General features: G+C 38.9%; 2 protein-coding genes across 2 annotated transcripts; both read right to left on the bottom strand.

Moving 5' to 3' along the window:
- Positions 1 to 7070: 7070 nt before the first annotated feature.
- Positions 7071 to 7979, bottom strand: LOC103109898 (olfactory receptor 4C6-like). The gene has a single exon (XM_007519017.2). The coding sequence runs from the start codon at positions 7977 to 7979 to the stop codon at positions 7071 to 7073; it is 909 nt and encodes a 302-aa protein (XP_007519079.2).
- A 6030-nt stretch (positions 7980 to 14009) lies between these two features.
- On the bottom strand, positions 14010 to 14788 carry LOC103109971 (olfactory receptor 4C6-like). Its single transcript, XM_007519114.1, has 2 exons — positions 14783 to 14788; positions 14010 to 14669 (listed from the first exon to the last, which is right to left on the bottom strand). Exons 1-2 carry the CDS (start codon positions 14786 to 14788, stop codon positions 14010 to 14012), a joined length of 666 nt encoding a protein of 221 aa, XP_007519176.1.
- Between the last annotated feature and the right edge of the window lie 4821 nt (positions 14789 to 19609).

Here is a 19609-nt window from a genome sequence, read left to right on the forward strand (position 1 = left end):
TTTGTAGAAAAATGTCAGCCAGCTAAAAGCTGTTTATAAAAAATATTCATGGCACTTTGCAGATGATTTATATCTTCTTTGAGTCTAATTTGGGAACACTTTCCAATCTACAGATTAAAAAAACATCATTAATCAAATGATGTCCTTGGGGTAACAGACCTGGGATAAAATAGGACAGAGTGCCATGTTCAAGTGGCAGAGGGACTCAAAATGTGCAGACTTACATCATCCCTATTGTACTCCGTGGAGGCTGTGTCTGAACTGATGAGGATTCTCATGCTGACACACCACAAACACAAAACCAAAGTAGGATATCAACAGTCCCCTTCATCTGTTCCACAACTAATCTCTTTTTAGTAATAAAATGGCCACATGACATTCAATCTCTCTGATTACATAGGTAAAGATAAGTCACTCTGAGTTTTTACTGAACCTGAATAGGACTTTAGTGTTTATCATTTATTAAATTATACAATTTATACTAAGTTCCCAAGGTGAGATGACTAAATTTCCAGAGTATTTTGTGTGTTCTGTAGAATCCCTGCTTACTATATAAAACTGCTACTACAATAACACAATTACTGTATCATTCTCATTAATCTTGATTACTACTGGATAGATGAAACCAAAGGGGACCCAGAAAAAGAAAAAAACAAAACAAAACCGGATGTTGAGGGTGGATGGCACCCATATAGTGTGCTCCATTTCAGCAGTGCTCAGTCCCTCAAACAGGATATTATCTGCTTTAATGTGTAATCAGCCTGCAATATTATTTGGAATTTCTCCTCATGGCTTAAGTTTTCTCAGTGGAATAGAAATTTTATATAAATTTTCCAATATTATATTCACTGGTAATATCCTTTTAGTTTAAGAAGGCAATAGATGGGATTTGGGCGGTAGCGCAGCTCGTTAAGCGCACGTGGCACGAAGTGCAAGGACCAGCTTAAGCAGCCTGCTTTGAGTCTCCAGCTCCCCACCTGCAGGGGAGTCGCTTCACAGGTGGTGAAGCAAGTCTGCAGGTGTCTATCTTTCTCTTCCCCTCTCTGTTTTCCCCTCCTCTCTCTATTTCTCTCTGTCCTATCTAACAATGACAACAATAATAACTACAACAACAATGAAAACAACAAGGGCAACAAAAGGGAAAATAAATAAACTTTTTTAAAAAGGCAATAGATAGTTATTACTGTAATCAATTCATTTGTCAACTGGGTTACCTTTGAAAACCCCTTTGTAAGGATTTGCTGTATCATACACAACATCACCATAATTTATGTCCCTTGACATTATTTGTATATAGCTGTGACTTATAGAGTAATGCCACCAATTGCTACTGAGACAACAGGAACCACCTGCTTCCTCTATAGAGCCTGGATTTCTCCAATTCTGAATCTTTAGAGTGGGGCTCACTTTCCTGCACACTTCTCTTAATTCATACCAAATGATATTCCATCTGCCGATCCCAACATAATCAAAACAATGAGTACCACCTCAGCATGCTTCACTTCAGACTGTGTCCAGAGACATCAGGCGTGGAATGTCAATCCTTCAGCCTCATTACTCAGGTGAGACCTTTCCTTTCATAGGATTCTCTAATTTCATTTCAGGTAGTTCACTTCCTAATAAAGTCCCAAAACCTAGATATAGACCAGGTCCCCTGAGATAGGGCATATGTTCACATGTATCCATAATTTAGGGCAAAATATATAACTGAAAGCAAAAATACACAATAGTTTGTAGTGAGTCAGTATATATACAGCAAGTAGAGAGAACTAAAAGACATTGTAAAGTTCCTAATGAAATAGTGTCTAATTAGACTTAGATACCCTCCACGCCTACCTCCTATTACACTTCCCTCAGTCACTCCAAAGCGAAGCTTATTGAAGTAAGGAGGGCAAAAGCTGAATAAGGGCAAGATAAGGCACACTTTAATGATAACTCTTCAGTCACTATCAGGCCACCCCATAAGCTGGGGCCCTACTCAGGGACTCCTGAGATTCCCAAACAGACAAGATGGGCCTAGACCTCGAATAGATCCCACTCTCCATTGTTACTGGTCATCTCTATCAGGAACAACAAAATAGGCCCTTTGTGGGCCCCCATAGGACTTTGGCCTCAACTTGGATCAACAATGGTAGGGAATGTTCCATCCTCCGAAGGGAGGATGGACAACATACTCTATGCTACACCTGAGGAAGATGGGTTCTGAAATTGGGGCAGCTTGGAACGTTCCTACTCATGACCACAGAATGTGAGCTCAGATCTACAGGGATGCAGAGGTCACATAGGCTCCTAAGCTGAATATGGACCCCAGATAAGATCAAATTGATGGGATTTACAGTCAATACTATTTATACATCTTTCTCATATTTGGGAGCTACTCTCTTCCCTGATCCAGCTTTGTGTTCCTTTTCCAGCCATGACATCATCTCCCCAGAGAATAACTTGGGTCCACTTGCATATCAGATGTCAGGCTCAGAAAACAAACAAACAAACAAAACTCTAGTATAGTCATGGCCCCTTTGGAATATACCTAAAATAGGCCTACTAAATATCTACAAAATGGAGACCCCCAAATCTTCATCTGCATTCGTCCAGACTTTAGGTTCATGATTACTCAACAATTTGTTTGGTTTTATATGTTAACTCTTCTTTCAGCCACCAGGTTCCAGATGCTACCATGATGCCAAATGGACTTGTGTGGGCAAAGGACCCCACCAATGTGTCCTGGAGCCCCGCTTCCAAAGAGCCTCAGCCCATTAGGGAAAGAAAAAGACAGGCTGGGAGTATGGATACACCTGCCAAAACCCATGTTCAGAGGGGAAGCAATTACAGAAGCCAGACCTTCCACCTTCTGCACCCCATAATGACCCTGGGTCCATACTCCCAGAGGGATAAAAAAATAGGAAAGCTATCAGGGGAGGAGATGGGATACAGAGTTCTGGTGGTGAGAATTTTGTGGAGTTGTACCCCTCTTATCCTATGGTTCTTGTCAGTGTTTCCTTTTATAAATAAAAAAATATTTAAAAAAATTAAAAATATATATCCTTTTAGTTTGATAAGCTTATTCAAATGAAGGGACTACTTCAGGTTTTCAGATATGTTTTCATGAATTACAATGATGCTTTCAATTCTTATTTTTAAATAATTTTACTGGGGTATTAGGGATTGATAGTACAGCTGTCATTTCCTGATTTGTCAAAGTAAGACATTCTCATATGTGAGAGTAGAAATCTCAGTGTATATTAATTTGCACTTTTTTTCTTAAAATATGTTATTTATTATTGAGAAAGATAGGAGGAGAGAGGGAAAGAACCAGGTATAAGTCTGGTAGATGTGCTGCAGGGTATTGAACTCAGGATTTTATGCTTGAGTATCCAATACTTTATCCCCTGTGCCACCTCCTGGACCATACTTAATTTGCATTTAAAAAATATTTCCTTTTGTTAACCTTGTTGTTTTATTGTTGATGTCATTGTTGGATAGGACAGAGAGAAATGGAGAGAGGAGGGGAAGACAGAGAGGGGGAGAGAAAGATAGACACCTGCAGACCAGTTTCATCCCCTGTGAAGCGACTCCCCTGCAGGTGGGGAGCCAGAGGCTTGAACCGGGATCCTTCCGCTGGTCCTTGTGCTTTGCATCACGTGTGCTTACCCCACTGTGCTGAGGCCCAACTCCCTTAATTTGCATTTTTATAATGTTAATTGTAGTGGGGTATATGTATCTATTCTTTGTCAAAGTGTATGTTTAATTCTCTGGCACAGATTTATTTTTACTTCATTGGTAGACCTGTATCATTAATTTGGGGACTTATAATTGACCGATTGTTTGCAATGCATGCCAAATGTTCATTTATTAGATTGTGAAAATTCAGATATATGCATTTATAAGTATCATTTACCTATAAATTAAAATTCTTTTTAATTGGGGAAATCAGTGGATTACAACTGTATAAACAGTTGTTGGTACATGTGTAAAATTTCTCCGTTTTCTGCAAGACACTCTCACTCCCAAACTAGGTCCTTTTCCCCCACCATGCACAGAACCTTAAAGCACTCAGACCTCCCCACTCTGCCCATTCCCCAGTCTTTTCATTGGCACAAATCACTGGTCCATGTTCTGCTTTGTTTTTCCCCATCTGTCCCTATTTTTTTTTAACTTCTGCCCATGAATGAGGTCATCCCATATTCATCCTTCTATTTAAAAGTAAAATAGATCTATAACGTTGTTGTTGTTTTTCAAGAAGAATATATAAATTCCCCACCACCAGTGGGAAATCTTCACTAGCAGAGAAGGTCTGTAGGTATATCTTTGTCTCTCCTTTTCTAGTCTCCCTCCTCTTTTAATTTCTCTCTACCTTATTTAATAAAATGGAAAAAAATGGCTTCTAGGAGCACTGGATTACTAGTGCCAACACTGATCCCCAGAAATAAACCTGTGGGCCAAAAAAAGGTATATATAAATTAAAATACATATGTTAATGTTCTGGGTGGTAGCACACCTGGTTGAGTGTACATTTAACAATGTGCAAGGACCCAAGTTCAAGCTATGGTCCCCAACTGCAGGGGGAAGGATTTGCGGGTGGTGAAGCAGTGCTATAGGTGTCTCTCTGTCTCTTGGCCTTTCTCTCTCCCCTTTCCCTTTCCATTTCTGGCTGTCTCTTTTCAATAAATAAATAAATAAAATGTATATGCTAGAATCTAGAATAATTGATATGCAGACTCTCTCAAAAGCCTAGACCAAGTAGGTCAGAAGCAACCAATAGCACAGCTATATACAAGATACTGGGTACTGTACAGCAAACCCTAACAAAAGGACTTTTCAAAGTTAACCCAATTACCAATTAATGTGATGATAACATTAACTATCAATTGTCTTTTGGAACTCTAAGACAGCAGGAACCTCACATCTCCACTATAGAGCCTCTACTTCCCCCAGTCCTGGAACCCTTGGATAGGGCCCACTTTCGTATGCCTCTCCCAATCCATATCAAATAATATTGCATCTACCGATCACAACCTAATCAACGCAACGATTGCCACCTCAACATGCTTCACTTCAGACTGTGTCCAGAGACTTCACTTGTGGAATGACAACCCTTCAGCTGCATTACTCGGGTGAGACCTTTCCTTTCATAGTATACTCTAATTCCATCTCAGGTGGTTTACTTTCTAACAAAGTCCCAAAACCTAGATATACACCAGTTTCTGTGAGAGAGAGCTATGTTCACACATATCCGTAAACTACTGCAAAATATATACCTGAAAGCAGAAGTACACTAGAGTTTGCAGTGAGTATCCCCCTAACACTTCCTCTCCACTATTCCAAGCTTTGGATCCATGATTGCTCAACAATTTATTTGGCTTCGTATGTTAACTCTCTTTTCAGCCACCAGGTTCCAGATGTCATCAGGATGCCGGCCAGGCTTCCCTGGACTGAAGACCCCACCAATGTGTCCTGGAGCTCAGCTTCCCCAGAGACACACCTTACTAGGGAAAGAGAGAGGCAGACTGGGAGTATGGACCGACCAGTCAACGCCCGTGTTCAGCGGGGAAGCAATTACAGAAGCCAGACCTTCTACCTTCTGCAACCCTCAACGACCCTGGGTCCATGCTCCCAGAGGGATGGAGAGTGGGAAAGCTATCAGGGGAGGAGGTGGGATATGGAGATTGGGTGGTGGGAATTGTGTGGAGTTGTACCCCTCCGGTTACCCTATGGTTTTGTTAATTAATCCTTTCTTAAAGAAAAAAAGAAAATGAAATAAATGAAGTAAGAGGAGTATAAAGAGAGTGAGGGAGGGAGATAGAAGAGTTGTAATGGAGTCAGTCTAAAAAGATCTTGAATGAAAATTCCAACAGTGACTGAGTAAAAAGAGGTCACAGACCTTGGATGGAAAATGCTGGAATACTACAATATAGGCTGAAAAAAAGAAAAGTGATGAAAACCTTGTGAAAAATTGAATGAAGTTCAAGATATATTCAATTATAATGTCCATGTGCATGTTGAAAACCTGTATTTTGTGGGCCCCCCATAGGATCTTGCCCTCAACTGAGATCAACAATAGTAGAGAATGTTCCATTCCCCACAAGAAGGATGGACAACATACTCTATGCCACACCTGAGGAAGATGGGTCGATATTGGGGCAGCGTGGAATGTTCCTACTCCTGACCACAGATCATAGCTCAGATCTATAGGGAGGGATGCAGAGGTCTCCTAAGCTGAATATGGGCCCCAGACCAAATCAGATCGATGGGGTTTACAATCAACAATATTTATACACATTTCCCATATTAGGGAGCTACTCTCTTCCCTGATCCAGCTTTCTGTTCCATTTCCAGATATGACATCATCTCCCCAGAAAATAACTTAGATCCACCCGCATATTGGATTTCAGGCTCAGGTAAAAACAAACAAACAAAAAAATTTTAAGTATAGCCACAGGCCCTTTGGAATGTAACTAAAATATGCCTAGTGGCTATCTATAAAATGGAGGACCCCCCCCCCAACTTTTCATTTGCACTATTCTAGACTTTAGGTGCATGATTGGTCAACAATTTGTTTGGCTTTGTATGTTAAGTCTCTTTTCAGGCACCAGGTTCCAGATGCTAGCATGATGCTGACCAGACTTCCCTGGACAGACAATCCCACCAATATGTCCTGGAGCTCTGCTTTCCCAGAGACCCACCTTACTAGGAAAAGAGAGAGACAGCCTGGGAGTATGGGTTGACCTGTCAATACCCATGTTCAGCAGGGAAGCAATTACAGAAGCCAGACCTTCCACCTTCTGCATCCCACAATGACCTTGGGTCCATATTCCCAGAGGGTTAAAGAATAAGAAAGCTATAGGGGAGGTAATGGGGTACAGAGTTCTTGTGGGAAATTTGTCAAGTTGTACCCCTCTTATCCTATGGTTTTGTCAATGTTTCTTTTCTTACAAATAAAAAAGAAAAAAGAAAACATGCTCTTTATGACTGTGTATCCAATAAATTTGAGTATGTATTCAAGTAAATTTTCATTAAACGTGTAGGGAAGATTTGTTTTTGTTTGTAAGCTAGTGACTAACAAGAGTCCCTTACTTCTGCCACAATTTCCTCATGGCATTTTTCACCTCTGTGTTCCTCAGGGTGTAGATCAGGGGGTTTAACATGGGTGACACAACGGTGAAGGAAACAGCCATGACCTTGTCTATGGGATAAATGACCACAGGCCTCACATACAAGAATATGCAGGGCACAAAGTACAAAACCACCACTGTGATGTGGGAGCCACAGGTAGAGAGAGCTTTGTGTCTTGCCTCAGAGCTATAAGACCTCAGGGAACAGAGGATGATGGTGTAAGAGGTCATGAGGATGAGGAAGATGGCCATACACATCATCCCACTATTGAAGGTCACCAAGAGCCCCAAGATATAAGTATCCGTGCATGCCAGTTTTAACAATGGAATCATATCACATACAATATGATCTATGACATTGGGACCACAGAAGGGTACTTTGTACATGAAGAGGAGCTGTATGGTGGCATGCATGGTTCCCCCCACCCAGGCCCCTCCCAGAAGCAGGTGACACACCTGAGGGCTCATGATGGTCATGTAGTGCAAGGGCTTACAGATGGCCACATAGCGGTCATAGGCCATGACAATGAGAATGATGATGCCCATGCTACTGAAGAAGTGTTCTGCAAAGAACTGGACCATGCAGCCTTTGAAAGAAATGGTAGCTGTCTCAGAAAGGCAGTCTGCAATCATTTTAGGAGCCACAGAAGATGCATATGTAACATCCATGAGGGACAAGGCAGTAAGGAAGAAATACATAGGTGATCTCAGACTCTGGCTTGTGAGCACAGCAACCACGATGAGCACATTGCCCACAACTGTGAACACATACATGATTAGAAACACAAGAGCAAAAATTTTCCGCAACTCTGGATTCCTTGTAATGCCCAAAAGAATGAATTCAGTCACATTGCTTGGATTCTCCATTTACCGCAGGCTGAAGTAAATTCATTGATTTAAACTGGAAGAAGTATAAGTGTTATATTAGTTTTATTAGTAATCAGTGGTAATGCTGGATATTTTTGCACATTTTCATAACCTTTTCTCTCACACAACCTCTTAACCTATTTGTATCCAACTTGAAACTCACAGAAATTATAAACTGACAATAACTTAATAATACTGATCCTGTCCAACAATTACTCTTAGCTGTGTAGTTGTTTGTTTCTATCCCAGTCCTTCATACTTGAGATACTTAAAAGACCTAGTTTTATCATATGTGTTCCCATAAACATTTGGAAATACAAATTAATAACCACACATTAAATCTGTTAGGTCAGTAATGGATAAAATCCATTGAATACTAAATAAATGGTAATTAGTTCAATGCCACCTTGGTTATCTTTCTTCTATGTTTTATTCTCCCCATTCAGGCTCTACATTCTGATTTATAAAATAACTTACCGAAAATAGTTAATATTAGCCACATATATATTTTACAAGAATGGGAGCTACTCTCTGCCCTAATACAAATTCCTAGCACTTTTCTCTACTCTCACACCATCTTCCCAGACAATAGTTTTGCCCAACTCATGTTAATTATCAAACTCAAGCTAAAAACTATGATAGCTGTGGCCTCTCAGAAACATGCCCATAATGGACTTCCTAACTTCCTTTTACTTTAAGAGCCCTAATCTCATCTCAGTTCCTTCTTTTTGGTTCCTGAAATTAACCGTTTTGATCCACTTTACACCTTGCTGCCTTTTAGCCACCAAGATGCAGACGCTACTATGATTCCATCCTTACTTCTTTGGGCAGACAACCTCCCCAATATGTCCTGGAACCTCACCAAGGAAATTGATCTCTTAACTACCTCGTGTAATTATGCATTAATTTTACTGTCCCAGTTTCAAGCAAGTCATCTGTATTACCTCACACCATCAAAATGACACCTATATGGGTAGAGCCACTCACACGTATATTTGTGTTTATACAGCTAGAAAGATACAACTTTAATATTCAACTCACTTTTACATTAAATATGAAAACCAGGATTTTGAAATATCATTAACTAATAATCTGAAATTAAACAACACACTTTCCCCACTAGAAAAAGATAGAAAAATGCTGGGATTATGGATCCACCTGCCAACACCGATGTCTAGCAGAGAAGCAGTTACAGAGGCTAGAACTCCTACCTTCTGCACACCCTGAAAATAATTTTGGTCCATACTCCCAGAGTGGGAGAAGTGACAGGAGAGTTCTGAACTCCAACTGCAGAAGGATCCAGAAAAAGAAGAGGAAAATGAGAGGGACATTTAGGTATAGTAATAGTGCTATGGAAAGAAAGAGAAGATGATATTTTAAAAAAAAAGAGGTCAAGTATACACAAATAAAGATGATAGTGGTAGAAATAATAGTTAACTAATATCAGCAGCCTTGGGAAGGAACTGGGGATTCAGAACTCTGGTGGTGAGAAGGCTGTACAATTATACCCCTGTTGACATGTCATTTTGTAAATCATTATTAAACCACTGGTAAAAAAAAATAACTTACCTAACTGTAGCCAGTTAAACTGAGAGGAAAATTATTCATGACACCGTGTAGATGAGTTATGGCTTCTCTGAGTCTAATTTGCAAACACTCTCTAATCCACAGATAGAAGAGGCATCATTAATAAGATGATGTCCTTGGGGTAATAGACCTGGGCTAAAATAGGGCAGAGTGCCATGTTCAAGTGGCAGAGGGTTTCACAATGTGCAGAATTGCATCACTATTACACTCCTTTGAGGCTCTGTCTCTACCAGCTGAGCAGCTAATCAGCCAGCCCATGAATTCATCTATCCCCACAGTGATCTGCTTTCCCAGGGGTGAAGCTCCACTCAGGTCATGCTCACACTCCCCAAACAGAGAACCAAAGTATGGTGTCAACAGTTCCATTATCTTCTCCATAATTACTCTTCTCTTAACAATAGAATGGCCACAGGACATTCTAGCCTGTATATTAAAGTTACGTCAATCTGGGTTCAAATAAACCAGTACCAGGACTGAAGGGTTTATCACTTATTAAATATCAAAATATATAAGTTCAAGTTCCCAAAGAGAGACGACTAAATTTCTGGAGTGTTCTCTGTGTTCCTTAGAATTTCTTAACACGAAGAATTCTTAGAATTCATAACACGAAGCTACTATAATATTATTAGTACTGTAACATTCTTACCCATGTTTATTACTATTAGATCACACTCAAAAGGACCCAGAAAAGGAAAAAAGAGGGGAAGAGGGGCACTAGTGATAGGACCCATATAGTCTGCTCCAGTCCAGAAGCGTGATATCAGAAAATGTTATATGCTTCAATGTGGGACCAGATTGTAAAATTCCTTGGAAATTCTTCTGATGACTGAAATTTTCTCAGTGAAATAGGAAGTTTTTCTTATTTTCCAATAACATGTAAACTTGTAATATCTTTTTAGTTTGATAGTCTTATACAAATTACAGGACTGTGTCACCTTTTCTGATATTTTTATCTTGAATTACAATGAAGCTTTCACTTAATTTTGATCATTTTACTGGGGGATAAAGGATTCATAGCACAATTATTCACATAAGCATGGTTCAGTCTGAATGTGATAATGCCAGATAACAGCAAGTTCCTATTAAGTGGCAGTAATACCAAACTTTGGTTCTAAAGTTATTGGTCAAAAAGTCAGACATTACATCATTAAGCAATTCATTTCATACTTAACATGATTTAATATTATTTAAGTTGTGAAGAAATCCATTTAATCTAGTTGATATGTCATGTTGTTATACTTAGGATGTTTCTGTCTCAGCATTTAGATTTACATTGCATATTGCATTTCAGTAAGTCTGTTGTCTCTATGTAACTAGATTCACACACTCAGAGCATCAGTCTGCTGAGAGTCAGATGTTATGCTGTGATCTTACTGTTTGTATGTAACCTGTGGCTGCTGCACTATAACTTAAGCTCCAAGACAAAAGGGAAATATAATGACCTGCTATTGCCTACCAAATGAAAGAGCATCTGATACTTGTTGTAAACTTAGAAAAAAAATACCTCATAATCACTGAATTAACTTTGTAGTTTCTGAAAAATGGTGACTGTTGCAGCCCAGGGTAGAGGAGTGGAGTGGTGGAGAAAGGTAACACAGTGGATAAGGTTTGGATTCTCAAGCAAGAGTTCTGAGTATCTAAGATCAAATATTCCAGAGTGATTGTCTGGTGTTCTCTCTCATTGATTAAATAAATATTTGATAAAAGAAAACATTGATTATTCAAGCAAAATACCCATCTACATAGATTGTATTGACAAATAAAAAGCATAGTTTAAATATTGCAGGTATTAGAAAAACTGTAAATAATATTACTATTATAATAGAACATATTTGCTCTGCTTTATATCTTAATTCTTTTCAGCCACTAAGCTGCAGTTGCTACCATGATGCAAACCTGCCCTCTCTGGGCTGAGGACCTCACCAGTGTTTCCTGCAACTCCAATTCCCCAGAGCCCTGCCCCACTGGGGAAAGATAGAAATAGCTGGAAGTGTGCCAGTTCCCATGTCCCGCAGAGAAGCAATTACAGAAGCCAGACCTTCCCGCCGTCTGTCTTCTGCACCCGTAATGATCCTGTGTCCGTATCCCCAGAGGAATAAATAATAGGAAAGCTTCCAATGGAGGGGATGGGATACAGAACTCATGATGGGAATTATGTGGAATTGTACTAATCTTATCCAACAGTCTTATCAATCATTATTAAATCAATAAAATACATATAATACTCATAATTTTATATATATTGAATTTATGTTTTATAAATTTAAATTTTATATTTAACAAAACCATAACAGGTTGACTAAACATGGTATCATCTTAGGCTTCTCATAGGCCAAGTTAGGGAACTTTGAAAACTATAAGTGTCTCTCTCTGTACTGATATCTAAAACAAAGTTTAACTTTGGTATTGGGAGTGGTATGGAACTATATCCCCATTATGCTATAATTTTGAAAGTTATTATTAAATCACTAAATTTCTTTAAAGTCCTGAGAGAAAAATATTTAATGTAGAAACTCAAATCTGAGTGAAACAGCAAATATCAATATCTTACATACTGAAAAATAGATCTACTGAAAAATAGATCTATAAGACTTTTATTTTGTCATGAAGTATATATAACATAAACTTCACACGTTGGAATCTGGAATATGTTGACTTCAGCATGAGATGCTTCTATTCTGCTCCTCCAAAGTATAAATATAGAGAGGAAAGAGTTTTTGTTGAAGTGATGATATTCATGTTAAGTAGAAAACTACTTGCCAGGGAATGGTTACACCATTCATAACCAACATTTTCAGCTACAGAGAGAGAGAGAGAGAGAGAGAGAGAGAGATGAAATATACCACAGCATCAAAGTTTCCTCAGATATATAAAGCACAGGAACCAGTCTCAGCTGAATGCATGGTAAAGAAGGTGCACTCTCCAAGTGAACTATTTTGCGACACACTCAAATATTTCTTATGTAATCAATGACATTGAAGATAGGGGGGAAAAAGCATTTTTCACTGACATTAATTTAATATTTATTAAGTAGCTATTAAGTGATTGAACTGGCCTCTACCCATAGTGTGATAACTGGGCATAATGTCTGTCTCTAAAAGATTTTTTTTAAAACGTGTTTATTTTATTTTATTTTTTAAAGTTTATTTAATTATTTTTTTAAATTATATTTATTTTTTTATTGGATAGAGACAGCCAGAAGTTAAGAGTGAAGGGGATGATAGAGAGGAGGAGAGACAGAGAGACACGTGCAACACTGCTTCACCACTCGAAAAGCTTTCCCCCTGCAGGTGAGGACTTGAACCCAGTAGAGGGGGGTTGAACCCTGGTCCTTGTACATTGTAACAGGTGCGCCACCACCCAGCCCATTTATTTATTTTAGACAGACACAGATAAATTAATGTTGGCAACAAAATAGGGAGGGAAAGAGAGACACCTGCAGCACTGCTTCAACACTCATAATGCTTCTAGCCCACCCTCCACCCCACCCCACCCCCAGCAATAGATGGGGACTAAAAGCTTGAGCCCAGATCTTAACAAATATTCTCTACCAGTGAGCCACCACTCTGACTACTCCATAAGATTTATTATCTTGTGGAGAATATATAACTCAACAAATATATGTCAAAGTATCATGCGTGTTCATAGATGCTTAGAATATGACTGAATAGGTTTAAAAAAGTATTAAGACTGGAATGTAATTTAGTGGTAGAGCACACACCTTGTATATTTGAGACCTTAAATTGCATCTTCAGTAAGACAGGGAAAATACAGAGGGAGAGAATAAAATAAAGAAGAAGGGAGACTCTAGTGAGGCAGAAGATTATTGAAAAATAGAAAAGATATGATGGAGTCATTCAAAAAAAGTTGTTTACTCAGCAGTGGCTGAGAAAAACAAGTCACAGGTACTGAATGCTAAAGACTGGAATATTTCAAAAGATAAACTTAAAAAATAAGAGGCATTAGGGCTAGCAGTGTGTGCAAGTTCCTCTGTTCAAACAGCCCCTGGTTATACAATATCAGAACATTATATTTTGATTTTGTCTTGGAGCTTAAGCTCTAGTGCAGAACCACAAACTATATACAAACAATAAGATCATAGCATAGTAATCGACTCTCAAAAGACTGCGATGGTGTGAGTATATAAGCAGGGGGAAAGCTTCACAAAATGTGAAGGGGATATGCAGGGGTCTCTCTGTCCCACTCTGTCTCCTCCTCCCCTCTCAATTTCTCTCTGTCACTATCCAGTAATAAATAAATGCAATAAAAATAAATAAATAAATGGAAGTAAAGCCTTGTGAATATTGAATGAATTCAAAATATATAGCACCCTATGTGCATGTTTAACATAAGCTATTTGTGGCTGTGTATCTATTGAACTGAAATGGCTGTCTGAATAAGACTTCATTAAACCTGTAGGAAAGATTTGTTCTTGTTTGTAAGCTAGTGATTTCCCAGGGTCCCTTGTTTCTGCCACAGTTTCCTCATGGCATTTTTCACCTCTGTGTTCCTCAAAGTATAGATCAAAGGATTTAACATGGGTGTGACAATGGTGAAGGATAAAGCTATGGCTTTGTCTACTGGATAAAGGACTACAGGTCTCACATATAAGAATATGCAGGGCACAAAGAACAAGACCACCACTGTGAGATGGGAACCACAGGTGGAGAGAGCTTTGCGCCTCGCCTCAGGGTTGTAAGACTTCAGAGAGCAGAGGATGACTGTGTAGGAAGTAATGAGGATGAGGAAGATAGCCATGCACATCACCCCACTGTTGAAGACAACTAAAAGACCCAGTAAGTGAGTGTCTAGGCAGGCCAGAGCCAACAATGGAATCAAATCACATACAAAGTGATCTATGACATTGGGACCACAGAAGGGCATTTGGTACATGAAGAGGAGCTGTATGGTGGCATGCATGGCTCCTCCCACCCAGGCCCCCCCCAGCAGCAGGCGACACACCCGAGGTCTCATGATGGTCATGTAGTGCAGGGGCTTGCAGATGGTCACATAGCGATCATAGGCCATGACAATGAGAAGCATGGTCTCCACACCGCCAAATAAATGTTCTGAAAAAAGTTGTTCTCCACTCACAAAGCATTCCTCCCCCCGCAGGTGGGGACAAATGGCTTGAACCCAGCTCCTTGTGCATGGTAACATACACTTACGTAAGTGGGAGACCGCTTGGCTCTCAAAACAGTAATTCATCCTCCTACATCCATCTGGTTGGCTTTGATTTCCTTTAAGAGAAGAGCAAAGATTACATTATCAATAACTACACATTTACAAAATGGGATTACCGGGAGTTGGGTGCTAGTGCAGTGGGTTAAGTGCAAGTGGCATGAAGCACAAAGACTGGTTAAGGATACTGGTTTAAGCCCCCAGCTTCCCACCTGCAGGGGAACTGCTTCACAGGAGGCAAAACAGGTCTGCAGGTTTCTATCTTTCACTCCACTCCCTCTCTCCATTTCTCTCTGTCCAATCTATAATGACTTCATCAATAACAACAACAACAATAACTACAACAATAAAAAACAAGGGCAATAATAGGTAAAATAAATAAATAAAATTTTTTAAAAAGAAACAATAAAATGGGATTACCTATTGCATTGTAAAAAGAAATGAATTCGTTAGAATGTTTCTGTAGGAAAGGATCTTATCTTTACATAGTTTTTCTTGATTTCATTAAACCATCTCTCTGAGCATCAATCACCAATATCCCTGTAGGCAGACTACTCACAAAAAGGTATGTTTTCCTCTAGATAGAGAAATTAATTTTAACATCCAATCCATATTTACATGAAAAAGTGAAATGCAGGGGGACACACAAAAACGGAAAGAAAAAATCACGAAAACATAATCTCCGTCTTTACAAATATTTTTTTTAATTAATTCATTTATTTCCTTTTATCACCCTTGTTGTTTTATTGTTGTAGTTATTATTGTTGTAGTTGTTGCTGTTGGATAGGACAGATAAATAGAGAGAGGAGGGGAAGACAGAGAGGGCTAGAGAAAGATAGACACTTGTAGACCTGCTTCACTGATTTTGGAGCAACACCCTTGCAGGTGGAGAGAGGGGGGCTCGAACCGGGATCCTTACAGCAGTCCTTGTGCTTGGTGCCAAATGTTCTTAACACGCTGTGCTACTGTCTGACTCCCTGTCTTTAGAAATCTTAATGCTGGGGGGTTCCTGGAAGATGGAGGACTGAGAAGCTCCTAGTGGCTTGAGCTCTGACCACATCTCCTGGAAACGGTAGGATTTTCTGCCTTTAGTAGGCCAGTCAATAAGGGGTCCTAGCGGTCACACCAAGGAGGTGACTTTAACTTAATTTGGGTTAAGAATTAGAGTAGGAAAATAAGGGAAAATTTTTTTTTCCTTTTAATTTTTAAGCATACCTACTCCACCTCCCCCCCCCCTTAACCAGTCCCTGGGGACCAGCTCCTCGCAGGGTACCCTGCTAGGAGCTTCTTTCGTTACCAAATTCCTGTCCCACCAGGTTGTATCATTCATTCTAAGTCTATACCCTTCTGAAACCTCTGGCCTTTTTTCTTTCTAAGTAGCCACACCCCCACCTCACCCTGCATAGCTAATTAAATAATTAAAAATAAATAAATTTTTTAAAAACTCTTTCCTTTCACCGCTCTTTTATGACTGTTCTTTTTCTTATTTTTTCTCTCTCTCTCTTTTTTCTTTTTCTCATTCTTGTCATCCTTTCTTCCTTAATCCTACAGCTTCCAAAGCCACAGCCCCCAGCCCCCACAGCACTAAAAAGTGTGCTTTTTTGAATGCACTGATACACATTTGGGAATTATTTTGGGGAAGAATTCTGACTCAGTGTGGACTCTCACTGTGAGTGTCTCTGCTCAACTTCCCTTCCTCCTTTAGCCACCCCTAGAATATACAGTGGATAGTAGATTTGCATAACTGTCTATTTCAGCTATCCTTGTCTAGTCCTGAGGTTGTTTTTTTTTTCTCATTCTTAACAATCAGCTGCCTCTGATCACAAAGTTGGAGGTAATCTGGGACAGGGTTTTTATTTTATTCTTTTTTACCCTGCTCTATTTTATTATTAATATTATATAAATGCATATATCTCCCCCCCTTTAGGTTGATTAGAATTAACTATTAGCATATATTTCATTGCTAGGGTAGTGGGCATCTTATCTATTGTGGGAGGAACTTGTCTCCTTAATCCCACCTCCTCTACAGACTCTCCCCTCCCTCCCCCTCCTATCTAATCAAAAAATTAAATTAAATTAAATTAAAAATAAAGTAATAAAAAATACCTTTCCTTTCACTGCTCTTTAATTACAGGTCTTTTTATTATCTTTTCCCTTTTCTCTCTCTTGTCTCTTCTTTCTTTTTCTTTTTTCTTTTTTTTTATCTTGTCATACACTTCTTCCTTCTTATTTGCCTTTCTGAATTTGTGAATTATTTTGGGGAAGAAATATGACTCAGAGTGGACTCTCTATGTGTGTATCTCTGCTCTAGTTCCCTTTCCCCTCTTGTGACCAATAGAATATACAGCGGATACTAGATTTGCATAACTGTCTGTTCTTGCTATCCCTTCTTTCTTTTCTCTTTCTTCTTCACTGGGATTTGGTTACTATTTTTTCACAGACTGGAGAAATTGTTTGGCTAACTGGTAATGATTGAACTGCTTCAATACTTACTTCAGTTGCTACTGTAATTCCTGAGGTTGGTGAGTGCAATTGTCATAAAGGTATTTAGTACAGTGTTGCTTGTACTCCAGACACAACAACTGAGGAACAACAGAGCATAAAAAAAAAAAGAAACACATAAATCAAAAGAATGGGTAGATCAAAAACAAATAAAACTGCTACTCCAATGAATGAAGACAAGAGCACAGAAGAAACTACAAATCAGCCGGAAGTAACCATAGATAAGTAAAGTATGCAAGCAATAATAAACTTATTAATTACAGAAATGAAAACAACATTGGAGAAAAGGAATGGCAGTATTAGGGAAACAACAGTTGAGACCGCCAAGGAAAATACTGATTATCTTGAGGCAATTAGAGAACTGAAAGCTGAAATAGCTGTAATGAAGAAAGAAGCTGAGGGAAGGGAAAGCAGACTAACAAGCAGAAAACAGAATTAGTCAGACAGAGGATGAGTTAGAGAAAATGAAGAAAGAGGTGAAAGAGCATAAAAAGAGATTGAGAGACACTGAAAACAACAACAGAGACATATGGGATGATCTCAAAAGAAGTAACAGTCATATAATTGGCCTGCCAGAGGAAGAAGGAGAAAAAGGGGAAGCAAACATTATAGAGGAAAAAATAGAAGAAAAAAATTCACAGACCTGAATAACAGAAAGGACATCAAGATTCAAGAGGCCCAGAGAGTATCAAACAGAATCAACCCAGACCTGAGGACACGAAGACACATCATAGTCACAATGAGAAGAAGTAAGGATAAAGAAAGGATCCTAAAGGCTGCAAGAGAGAAACAAAAAGTCACATACAAGGGAAAACCCATAAGATTATCTACAGACTTCTCCAGTCAAACTCTAAAAGCCAGAAGGGAATGGCAAGATATCTATCAAGCCCTGAATGAAAAAGGGTTTCAACCAAGGATAATATATCCTGCTAGACTTTCATTCAAACTAGATGGAGGGATCAAAACCTTCTTAGATAAACAACAGTTAAAGGAGGCAACAATCACCAAGAAGGCCCTGAAAGAGGTTCTAAAAGACCTCTTATAAGCAAGAACATCACTATAATACTTGCAATATATCAGAGCAAACAAAAATTTTTTGAACAATGGCACTACATACATTAAATCCATAATATCAATAAACATCAATGGCTTAAACTCACCCATCAAAAGGCACAGGGTGGGTGGATGGATCAGAAAACATTCTTGCTGGTTGCAAGAATCCCATCTGTCACAACAAGATAAACACAAACTTAAAGTGAAAGGATGGAAAACTATCATACAGGCTAACGGACCACAAAAAAGGGCAGGAACAGCCATTCTCATCTCAGACATGAAAGATTTTAAATTAAATAAAGTAATAAAAGATAGGCAAGGACATTACATAATTATTAGAGGATCAATCAGCCAAGAAGACTTAACAATTATTAACATTTATGCAACCAATGAGGGAACATCTAAATACATTAAGCACCTACTGAAAGAACTTCAAAAATACATCAATAGTAATACAATAATAGTGGGAGACTTCAATACCCCACTCTCACACTTAGACAGATCAACAAAGCAGAGAACCAATAAAGATACAAGAGAATTGAATGAAGAGATTGACAGACTAGACCTCTTGGAAAATTTCAGACTCCTCCACCCCAAAAAACTGGAATACACCTTCTTTTCAAATCCACATAAAACATACTCAAGGATAGACCACACGGTAAGCCACAAAGACAGCATCAATAAATTCAAGAGCATTGAAATCATCCCAAGTATCTTCTCAGACCACAGTGGAGTAAAACTAACATTTAACAACAAACAGAAAATTATTAAAAGTCACAGAATTTGGAAACTAAACAACATACTCCTTAAGAACCACTGGGTCAGAGACTCACTCAAGCAGGAAATTCAAATGTTCCTAGAAACAAATGAAATGAAGACACAACCTATCGAAATATTTGGGACACAGCTAAAGCAGTACTGAGAGGGAAACTTGTAGCCATACAATCACATATTAAACACCAAGAAGAAGCTCAAATGAACGACCTTACTGCACACCATAAGGACTTAGAGGAAGAGGAACAAAGGAGCCCTTAAGCATCCAGAAGGACAGAAATCACTAAAGTTAGAGCAGAAATAAACAACATCGAAAATAAAAGAACCATACAAAAGATCAATGAAGTCAAATCTTGGTTCTTTGAAAGATTAATGAAAATTGACAAACCCCTAGCCAGACTCACCAAACAAAAAAGAGGGAAGACTCAAATTAATAGAATTGTAAATGATGGAGGAGATATCACAACTGACACCACAGAAATCCAGAGAATCCTGCGAAACTTCTATAAAGAACTATACGCCACCAAGCTAGA

Source organism: Erinaceus europaeus, chromosome 17, assembly GCF_950295315.1.
Source record: "Erinaceus europaeus chromosome 17, mEriEur2.1, whole genome shotgun sequence".
In the NCBI taxonomy this organism is placed as follows: Eukaryota; Metazoa; Chordata; class Mammalia; order Eulipotyphla; family Erinaceidae; genus Erinaceus; species Erinaceus europaeus.

What these genes read in the sequence shown, in the direction of transcription:
- LOC103109898 (XM_007519017.2), bottom strand. Translation starts at nt 7,979, where the DNA reads ATGGAGAATCCAAGCAATGTGACTGAATTCATTCTTTTGGGCATTACA.